Raw genomic sequence first — 11672 nt, 5'->3', positions numbered from 1 at the left:
CGGCCCTGGGAAAAGCGGTCTTTAAAAAAAAAAACACCCACGGGCGAGTCCGTGGGGGCTCCAACGTGCTCGGGAACGCCTGCGCCACTCCAGCCTCCTCGTCTGGTCCTCCGCTTCCGACCTCGCCAAGCGAGGCGGACGGAAAATCAGCGCGAAGAGCAACACACGCCCCTCCCCCCGCACCCACCCACGATCTGCGGCTCCACCCCCTTGGCATCTCGGCCACTTGGTACGTTCTGCTGCCGAAGTCCCAGTCCGCCCTGCCGGAGCTAGACAGTTACGGCCGGTGGAGGAGTCCCCGGAGCTTGGACCACTCCCTGGGAAGATGAGCAGCAGGCGCTTGGGAGCGGCGGGAGTGTTGGCGGCCGGTCTGCTGTGAGAGCCTCCTTCTGCCCGGGAACGCCGTGGACTATCCAGGCGAATCGGCGCGTACTTGCTCACGGAAAGCCATGTCAGGATCCGAAGCCCACCACGGCCACAGCCGGAGGCTGCCCTGTAAGTCCGTCCTTTGCCTGGGGAGAGCCAGGGCGGGTGGGCGCCCCTCCCGTCCCCCCTTTTTTTCCAACGGAAACTTTTATTAGGCGTTTCTAGGAAACGGAAGCACCGAAGCAGAACCGGCTAGGGGGCGGGGAGGGGGGGCAGGGCGCTTGGCAGGGGACATTCGTGGAGGTGAGACGCGAAGGGCTTCCTTTCAGCCTTTCCAGGATCCGACTCCTCTCTGGACTTCGCGGGCGACAACTCCCCGCCTTGCCCAGCCAGCAGGTGGAAGGGGGTTGTGTAGGCTAGCCTGGAGTAATGGGGGCCAGGCTGAAGACAAGCCCGTTTTTCCCGTAATGCCCCCAGATCCCAGAGTCCTTGTTTCCAGCTGGGATGCGGGGCCAGGTTCTCTCCCTGTATAATACATACACAGAGAGAAAAAGCGCTCTCTCTCTCTCTCTCTCTCTCCCTCCCTCCCTCTCTCTCTCTCTCTCTCACACACACACACGATTTCCTGCCCTTATTGTGGGAAAGTAGCTTGATTACTCCAACATTTCAGGAGCAAGGAAATGGCTTGGGCACAAGTCCAAGGATCCACACCTCTTGATTAACAGCAAGAAACCCTTCTAACCATTGCCTTCTAATTGCAGTTCATCTCTTAGGATTTTGTCACTTTAACAACAGCCCACAGCATTTCTTTCTCTAGACAATCTGACTCACAGGCTTGCATCCCCCCCATTTCAATCTAATTTACATGACTACATCATTTATATGCTGTTGAGATTCCCTCCCCCCCCCCCTTCTTAAGAAATTACAACTCAGATCAATCCCAACCAGCATCAGATTGGTCCAAAGATTCTGGAAAGCCCCCTGCTTCTAAGTTCCTGCCTACAAATACTCTCCTGCTAACCTTGGACTTTGTGCCTCTTCCAGTCCTTTCTGATTTGCATTCAGGAAATAACTATAGGCAGATCTAAACAGTGGCTCCCCACCCTTCTATAAAGTCTTTATATAGTTTATATTTGAGAGGTGTTTATGGTCAAAATAAATGTGTTTGTTCATGTTTTGGCTGAAAAAGATACACTCAATACATCAACTCTCTCTTTCTCTTCCTCTGTGACCTGTGTAAGAGCACAAATTGTACAGTTTTTTTTCCCCTGGCAAAGATAAAGTATTGTTCTCATAGGCAAATTCAGTGGGAGTTTATATGTAGTTTCACAAGGTGCAAGTGGCAGATAATTGCTATGAGACAGCAAGATAAGAATCAAAGCAACAAGCCCACTCCCCCTCATTTTAGTCAGAGTATGCCCCCCTCACCTCCCCCAGACCTTTCTAAAAAAATACCCTACTGTTAAGCAGTTAGGCTTCGTGTGGATCATCCCTGCAATTTCAACTTTGCTCTTTATATGATATGCCCTTGCTCTGATTTAAGGAGACCTTTTAACTCTAGTGGGTGATGGAGCCTGAGCTAGTGTGATACTGATGTCATATTCCTGACAAGATACTTGCCACCCCCATGAAAAGCTATACACGAACTCTTATTCCTAAGAAATGCATCCTCTGCTGTAATCTCTCTTCAGAATGTACTTTCAACTTTAATTGTAGTGAATTTACACGATTCTTACACTGATGCCATTTTTTTTACATTGCCAACTTCCTTCATGCAAAAGAGAAGCTAGATCTATCTTTGCATCATTTCATACACAAATATACCATGTTACATTTTCTTAGATATTCCTTCACTTACAAGCAGCCTTTGATATCAACAGTATTAATTCCTTTATAAGTATAATCTTTATTGTCATTGTACTTAAATATAATGAAATTGGTTAAAAATATAAACGTATTTTTCACTCAAAGATGCATTTAATGTGATGTCCAGTTTTATCTATAGGCTATGGGTTTTTTCCCTGGTTGGGTGAAGAGCCTTCATTTTTAGATGAGGTTGCTAAAAAAAAGTCTCTTTTGATCTCTGTTTAAAGTCTTTTTCCCTAGGCTCCGAAGAGAAATTGAGTAACATTGACTTTTGTGAGATCTATTAGCCTCTGGCAGATTACTGGAAATAGTTGAAAGATCTGTGGTAGATTTCCTTTATAGAAAATAAAATGAAACCCTTCTGTTCCATAGGAGATAATGGATAAGCATGTTTTAGGAATAACATGTATGGAAAGATGAACTGGCCTGAAACTGGAGATTTAAAATCCATCCATAACTCCCATTTAAATGCTCCTCTCAGCCTTCCTTTGGGATGTGATACTGCAGTAAAAGCATAACTCAAACTGCGGGGAGAAGATGAAGTGCAAGAGAAAGAGGGAAGGAGGGAGGAAGACCGAAAAGCTGGTGATTTGAGAGAAACACGGGGTGAGGTGAAGAAACTCTGTCCCGTGACCCTTCCCACTGCCTCAAATTTATAATGAAAGCTAGGCTGGCCTAACCTCAAATCCCTTGAGTCTTGAAGCTAAAAATATTTTCACAGGCCACAGCCCCAGCAGAGACAACATCATAAGACCTGACTATTTACAGGGCCACGAGTTGCTTTATATAGAATGATGAGCAGGATAAAACCAGGAGCACATTAGAGAGGTTGATGGGAGGACAAGAGATGTTTAAAACCCCAAGGACAACAAAAGGAGGCAGCTTCCTTGTCATGCTTGAATCAAGCTGTGAAGCCAGCTTCAGTCTCGGAGCTGTCTCAATTCTCTAGATGATTGAAGTATGCTCTGTATTAAAAGGATTTCCTGTTCCTCAACTTTCGCTGCTCTCTTGAAGATTTCATTTCGGTTGCTGGAACAGTGGTAGTGTGAATTTGATTAAATCAGGAGCCTAAAAGGAGTGTATAAAAAAGAAGGATGGGTGAATGGGAAAGAAAGGTGCCCAAGGTCATATTTGGATGGAAATCACATCCTTTGCTGGAGAAAATTTATCCCTTAATCCAAATGCCTGCAATTGCATGCATTACAGTTAAAGCATTCTGCACCTATAGAAATGCTATCTATAGTACCTTGCAAATGTAGCAAGCAACCATCCATTGATTTTCATGCAATAAATCTAGAATCATTCCTGAATGTAGCTGGGTTGAATGGGTTGAATGACCTTAATTGCAGCACTGTGGGATTTACCTTCAAATGACAAATAATTTATGGCTCCTATAGGTCAGCACTCCTAATCTGAAGACCTCCAAAATGTGTTGAGTTTGCAGTACAGAATTACCAACTAGTCAGAGAATGCATTCTCCTATATCCCAAAAGAACAGCAACGAGGACTTATGGCTGTTTTTCAGTGCTATGATTAAGCTTTTGCATTCTTCCACTGGAAATAAATGAGAGCCAGGTTGGTCTAATGGTTAAAGTGTTGGACTAGGAGAGAAAAAGCTGAGTTATAGTTCTGCCATCTGGGTGATGGAAGAAGAAATCTAAGGGAAATCACTTCCAAAAACGCTGCTTAGAAATCGGTAGGGATTTGTCCAGGCAGGCACCAGGAGTCAAGTCTTTCTCAAAAGGGAAAAAAGGAAAGGAAAAATCCCCCATGACATGCAAAAATATACCAAATTATACAAAGAGGAGCAAATATGTACCATTTATATGTAGAATTCATCTTTGAGGCCTGAATAATTTGGATAACTCTCAGGTGGCTCTGTGTACTTCTCACAGTCCTGGAAACTGGAGATGTGAGATGAAAATGTGAAAATATGTCTTGAATTATGAATTCTTAAGAGAGCACTTTAGCAGGCTGATGATTTTAAAGTTCGGGTTCTATCTGCAAAGTGGATATAATAATCAAGTTGAACTGTTATGCAGAATATTGAAAGAAAAACTAAAGTTTTAAATCTACGTTTTTGCCATTTCCCTGACTCATTCATGGAATTTATAGTCATATTTGTATCCAGACAATGTTATGTTCCATTTGTTATTTCTCTTTTGTTTATTCACCATATCCTCCATGCTTTTTTTGTTGAAAAGGAAAGATGGTATAATTTATAGAAATGCCTTTTCTTGGTAATAGTAGTATCAGGCTGTATCTGTAAAACCCTCCTTTAGGAAATACTAAGTTATGAGCCACGGTGGCGCAGTGGTTAGAATGCAGTACTGCAGGCTACTGCTGCTGACTGCTGGCTGCCTGCAATTTGGCAGCTTGAATCTCACCAGGCTCAAGGTTGACTCAGCCTTCCATCCTGCCAAGGTGGGTAAAATGAGGACCCAGATTGTTTGGGGCAAGGTGCTGATTCTGCAAACCTTTCAGAAAGGGCTATAAAGCATTGTGAAGCGATATATAAATCTAAGTGCTATTAATATTTCAAAATATGGAATATTTTGAAATTATTGCCCAGTTTGGGAAAATTGACTTCCATAAATCACATGTGCAAAACTGTCTGTTTGGCTCTTGGATGCTAACTGTTTCTGGCAATATAATGTCAGGCAGTATGGAAAATGTTCTTGTTAATTTATGTACTCATTTTAATTCAATAAATGCATCGTATTAAACCAGAATCTAGAACCAACCATAATACTCTGTTTGGTTTCTGAATTTTCCTTACTGAATACAGGTGGTCCGTGACTTACAACCACAACTGAGCCCCAAATTTGTGTTGCTAAGTGAGATATTTGTTGCATGAGTTTTGTCCCATTTTATGACCATTCTTGTGAATCATTGCAGTTGTTAAGTTAGTAACACAGTTGTTGAGTGAATCTGGCTTCCCCATTGACTTTGCTTGTCAGAAGGTTGCAAAAGTTGATCACGTGATCCTGGGACACTGCAACCATCATAAATACGAGTCAGCTGCCAAGCACCTGAATTTTGATCACATGACCATGGGGATGATGCAATGGTAGTAAGTGTGAGAAATGGTCATAAGCAGTGGTGGTTTGCAGGTGGTACGCCCCAGTACAGGTGTACTGGAGCCTGCCCGGAGCACCGGGTACTGTTCTGGTAGGGTGCTCTGGAGGGCCCACCTGAGCTCCTTACCAGTCCTTTAAGCCTTTGGTGCTTCTGTGCACGCACATGGCGCGTACGGCACATGCGCAATGCTCTGCCGAGCAGCTGGAGCATCGTGGAGGCATGCAGAAGCGTCGCAGGCAAGTATGACGCATGCACGCACTGTGCGTGTCCATGTGGGTGGCGCCAGGGCCGTTCCAACTGTACCTGTTGGAACGGAATCTGGAACCAACCACTGGTCATAAGTCACTTTTTCCAGTGCTGTTGTAACTTTGAACAGTCACTAAACAAACTGGTGTAAGTTGAGAACTACTTGTGTTGTCAACTTCCCATTTTTCAGCCATGAAAGTTTAGAAATGTCTGGGAGTTTGAGGGAACCAAATTCTGTGTGTCCATTAATAGTAAACATAAATAACGTTTTATCATGGTGTAGCAATAACAGGCTCAAAAACTCCTTTTCATACAAGTGCAAGCCCTTTTTATATAGTGGCTGGGTCTGCAAACCATGAGCCATTAGCAGTAGCAATTCTAATTTAACCTAACCTAACATTCACACCTGGCTTGGAAAGAATTGCAGATGTTATGTACTGATGAAATGTAAAGAGATATCTCTTCCAAATGGGATGTTTTAATCTTAAGGAGCTGTGTTCTGAGACACAAAGGTTTTTAAGAGCCTTAAAGCAGGGGTCTCCAAACTTGGCAACTTTAAGCCTGGTGGACTTCAACTCCCAGATTTCCCCAATGCTGGCTGGAGAATTCTGGGAGTTGAAGTCCACCATGCTTAAAGTTGCCAAGGTTGGAGACCCCTGTTTTAAAGAAGAAAAGCCCACCATCGTCTCTTGGATGTATGCCTACAGTAACAACACTCCTCTTCCATCTCCTTTCATTCATGCTGCCTGCCTCACAATAGGCGTTTTGTATTTAGGATCTAACTGGACAAGAAAGAATGACAAAAGCTACCACTCCCAGCTGAAATCCAGTTCAACAACAGTTCTGACAAGTCTTGTCCAAAACAAGACTGTACTTCCGGCTTTCAAGACAGCCCATAAAAATCTAAGCCTGCCCTCGAACTCTTAGGTTAAATATATCCTCTGTTCCTGACACTTCTGCAGTTTTTAATTGCCAGATTTGGCAGGTTTCTTTTTGCAAATTTATTTCTGCTGAAGATTAAAAAAAACCTGTTTTATTGTAAGATAGCCTTGCTAGACCAGGTAGCCACTAGATGGGTACATATTTCAATTCTCCAGCTAGTGTGGCCATGAGTTTAGAAGGCTGCTCTATGCGGTCCTCATTTGGTGTCTGAATAGAATAGAATAGAATAGAATAGAATAACAGAGATGGAAGGGACCTTGGAGGTCTTCTAGTGCAACCCTCTGCTTAGGCAGGAAACCCTACACCACTTAAGAGAAATGGTTATCCAGCATCTTCTTAAAAACTTCCAGTGTTGGGGCATTTACAACTTCTGGAGGCAAGTTGTTCCACTGATTAATTGTTCTAACTGTCAGGAAATTTCTCCTTAGTTCTAAGTTGCTTCTCTCCTTGATTAGTTTCCACCCATTGTTTCTTGTCCTGACCTGAGGTGCTTTGGAGAATAGTTTGTCTCCCTCTTCTTTATGGCAACCCCTGACATATTGGAACACTGCTATCATGTCTCCCCTAGTCCTTCTTTCTATTAAACTAGACATACATAATTCCAGCAAACGTTCTTTATATGATTTAGCCTGCAGTCCCCTAATCATCTTTGTTGCTCTTCTCTACACTCTTTCTAGAGTCTCACCATCTTTTTTACATTGTGGAGACTAAAACTGAATGCAGTATTCCAAGTGTGGCCTTGCCAAGGCATTATAAAGTGGTATTAACACTTCACGTGATCTTGATTCTATCCCTCTGTTGATGCAAGTCTTAGTCAAGACTGCTAAAATAACACCTTCGTTTATACTGAAAGAAATACAAGCTAAGGCGGTAAAGACGACCAGAAGAATGATTCGTGCCCTACCAGGAATAGTTGAAGGATCTTTGCTCACTCTTTAAGAAAAGACAGGTGAAAGGAAGATTGTATCCTTTTCACAAACCAGAAGGAGTGTCAAAATAAATGAAAAATCCCTCAGAATGCAAATCCAAAACAATGTTTAAATTTCAGGAAAGCTGATTCTTCCATTTGATAGTATGAAAATGTTTTCCAATAGCAAGAGTACTTTGATGATAAAACCAATTAGTGAAGGGATGTTGTGAGCTTTTCTTAATTGATGTTTGCAACCAGATGTTAGGTAAACAGTTGCTGAAGATACTTAATTTGAATTCGTGTGTTGAATAGGAGACTTCCTCAATGGCTTTTTAAAAGCTTCATTATTCTATGAAGAGCAGTACCTCATCAATTATCTGTTACTTGAAACAACAGCATAGGCAAAGAATACTGTCCTTTCTCTTTTTGGATTTATTGGTTTATCACGATAGAGAACAAAACCCTGGGTTAAAAGAACTGACATACAGGCTGGCTGGGGAATTCTGGGAGTTGAAGTCCACAAGTTTTAAAGTTGCCAGGATTGGAAACCCTTGATCTAAATGGCAGTCGTTTTTAGAATTAACAATTAATGAATGTGGAGTTGCTTACCTGTGTGACCTCAACAGCTCTGGAATTTTGTTCATGTTCATAGTCTTTATGTTACAGTTCCTCATAACTATGTACAATAGCTCACTGTTCTCATTTTGCAGTCAATCCAATGTAAAATAGCCATGAGATTAATAACTTGTACCATATCCCCTGGTGATCTCATATCTGAATTGGGACTTGAATCGTCATATGAATCACTTTCAGCTTTTAAGTTGGGTCTCATAGGCTCACCATGTTAATTCAAAACAGTGAGTAATTTTATTTATCAGTACATTTCAATCTGTGAAGTAGGCGAAGCAACATAAGAGAGAGGAAGTCATTTAAGATGTTTTGGTTCACCTTGGTTGATCTCAAAAAGCTAAGGAAGGCAGATCTGGTTAATACTTGGGACAGGAGTGTGTTAGATAAACCAGAGTTATAAACTAGATTGAAAAATGAATAATTAAAAAAAGAACTAGAAAAAGGCAATGACAAACCATTGACATACAGGTAGTTGCCAACATACAACTGTTACTTTAACAACAGTTAAAAGTTATGACAGGAATTCAGGTGCTTGGAACCAGCTTGCATTTAGGATACCATGTTCCCCCGAAAATAAGACAGGGTCTTTTTTTTTGACCCCCAAAATAACCGCTTGGCCTTATTTTCAGGGACGTCTTATTATTTTTGGGGTGCAGGAGGCAGTGATCGTGGTCACCTCATGGCTGCTCCTATGTTGCAATATTTTCAGGGCGAGTTTATTTTAGCACATGCGCTCAAAGCCCGATAGGGCTTATTATCCAGGGAGGGTTTCTTTTTCAGGGCAACAAGGTAGTTACAGTATTTTGCAGTCACATTATCATGTTTTGTGACCTTCCCAGCCAGCTTCCAACAAGTAAAGACAATGGAATGTGCTTAACGGCCACATGTTTCACTTAACAATCATGATAAATAGGGTTGTTAAATTGGCTCTGTTCCTCTTAATGAATGAAATTCTGGTCTGAATTGTGATTGTAAGTCAAGGATTACCTGGCTTGTTTCTAAGAAAACTACAAATACCTATCCATTTGAATCAAAATAGGCCTTTACTTTTATAGAACAGTCTGTGGTGGAATGTGGTCCAGATTCCCAAGAGGGATGGATCACATTCCAGAGGGGCAAAAAGGCAGCAAAGTTTCAATAGTTTGATTGGGAGAAAAAATAGTTAAGGCAGCTCCTCCCTGGGAGTCCTTAGAGCAGTGTTGGCGAACCGAGTGCAGAAATGGGAGCATGTGTGCACCTGTGCCGAAAACCGGAAGAGCAGCATCATGCACGCGCTGGGTAGCTGCTCTTCCTGTTTCCAGCGCATGCATGTGCACTGGCCACCTGGTCTTTTGGTTTCTGGCACACATGCGTGCAAGAAGAGCAGCTGGCCCATGCGCATGCACATACCAGAAACAGGAAGATCATCTTCCCGGCATGCCCACTGGGCAGATGCTCTTCCAGTTTCCGGTGCTCCCGCATCTTTGAAGACCAGGTGGTCGGCATGCTGGAACCTGTAAGAGCAACAAGCAATGGCTCGCGTGCCCAGAGAGATGCCTCTGCGTGCCCTAGGTTCGCCATCACGGCCTTAGAGTGTATGTTTAATGGTGCAAACAGTCTGCTTTAGTTTGAAAAGATTTCTGCCTAAAGGTGAGGAACAACAAAGGAAACTCCGTAGAAGAACCTCAGCGTATCTTTCTTGCTTTAGGAGCTTGACACAGACAGACAAACATTCAGGATCTTTATGGGAGCTGCAATATGAATTGTTAACAAAGCCAAGTTGCTGAGATGAACTTTCCATGCCCTTCTTGTGGAACTTAGGCATCTAAGACTTGAGAAAAGAGATTCAGAGAAGCCACAGTATTGTGGTTAGATAATTTTATACTCTAGATATAAGGATTTTCTGGGCCCAAACAATGTGACCATTTGTATTATTTTAGTTGCAGAAGCATCAAGATAATTTGAGAATAAACATATGTTAAGAAATATAGTAGGTGCATATAATCATATACAAATCTAGCTTCAATAGCTTGCCCCTGGCAAACTAATGTTTGCAAAAAGAAGGAAAAAATGATCAGCTTCATCTATTATAGATTATGTTCTGTCCATAAAAATCCAGATACTAATGATGTAGACCTATGTTGTCACTATGACAACCTACTTCTTAATCAGATTTCAGTAACTAATTTAGTAGTGGTTATTGCAATAGATTAAAATCCGAGGAAGTCAAGTTAAACTTCAAAATTCCAATGTTCTATCCAAAATGTACATTTGTGTAGGAAGAGGTAATCTACAGTATGAGTAATTAATTGACTAATGTAAGTTTTTTTTAAAAAAAGAACAAACATGAGTAAAACCTTTTTTCATTAAATGACATTTAACATTAAATTGGCAGCCGACGCAATTTGCCACTTTTAAATATGATTAAATACAAAGTGTATTCTTAGCTTCCTAGTATTTTGCTATTGTAAACTTGCAGCTAATAATGAAAATTAAACTTCTTGTGTTGGACCATTTTATCCTGAGAAAAATGGATTATAAAGCTACATTAGTCTTAATTTCTGGACTGTTATCTAATCTCTTGAAAATTTTCAATTTAAATAAGTATAACTAGAGAGGGTAATACCGTTCTTTCAAGAAAGTCTATTGCATAGAAGAGTTTGATGTGGATATGCCATACATTTCCGTGTTAATGTTCTTATGTGCTAAAATTACCCCCAGAAGACATTAATACACATAATTTCAAATAAAATTATGCAATACCAACTCTTTTTTTAAAAAAAGTTTTTATTTTATTTTTTGCTCTCTAAATACAATTATAGGTATACATTCACATAGTTATTATTCTTTTTTACATTTGCTGTTCTTATACATTTGTCATTCCATTTACAGGATTATAACATATCATTTTGTTTGCTTTGTTTACCATCCCTCACCTGTTTTGACTCCACCTTCTTTTCCCTTTCTTTTCTGCCTCTCTCCCTTCTCGACTTCCTTCCTTCCTCTCTTCTTTCCCTTCTTTCTTCCCTTACTTCGTCTCTACTCCTCTCTTCCTCTTCCCCTTCCTACCCTCTCTCCTTCTCTCCTTTTCCTTCCATCTTCCCCTCCTCACCTCTATCTTCCTTCCCTCCATATGCCATACATTTCACTGTTAATGTTCTTGACTTATGTGCTAAAATTACCTCCAGAAGACATTAATACACATCATTTCAAATGAAATTATGCAATACAACTCTTATGCAGAATATATTCAATAGAAATCTGTTGCCCATCAACAATAACATTGCTAACCCCATAAATCCATCTTCTGGTGGCTTTATACGCTTCTTCCTTCAGAGAAAGCTACAGCACCTGATGCTAAGGTTAATCCAGCTGCTGGGAAGCCTCTCTTTGTTTGAAAAACCTTTCATGTAGATAATGAACAGATGAATGAGAAGCAAATCTACAGGTTTCATTCCCAGATTCATTCCTTTCTTAACAATCCTCGCTTTCACATTCAGCCCCAGACTTCAGTGCATAATGAGTGTGCAGTGAGAGCCGGAAGGATTAGGAGGCAATAGGGAAGCTGGTGCTTTTGGAACCCAAGTAACAGACGCATTGTGGGTGGGGGGGCAGGCATTTCAAGAGAAAGCACTGTTGCGCGGTCCACCCC

General features: G+C 41.5%; 1 protein-coding gene across 1 annotated transcript in view; it reads left to right on the top strand.

Moving 5' to 3' along the window:
* The first annotated feature begins 235 nt into the window (after positions 1–235).
* DBNDD2 (dysbindin domain containing 2) overlaps positions 236–11672 on the top strand; it is a 35720-nt gene continuing 24283 nt past the window's right edge. The window contains exon 1 of the mRNA XM_081948884.1: positions 236–495. Within this exon, the coding sequence (XP_081805010.1) occupies positions 450–495 (46 nt within the window). The 5' untranslated portion in view covers positions 236–449. The remainder of the gene's footprint in view (positions 496–11672) is intronic.

This window comes from Natrix helvetica, assembly GCF_964273705.1.
Source record: "Natrix helvetica genome assembly, chromosome: 3".
In the NCBI taxonomy this organism is placed as follows: Eukaryota; Metazoa; Chordata; class Lepidosauria; order Squamata; family Natricidae; genus Natrix; species Natrix helvetica.
This window is presented reverse-complemented; position numbering and strand designations above follow the sequence as displayed.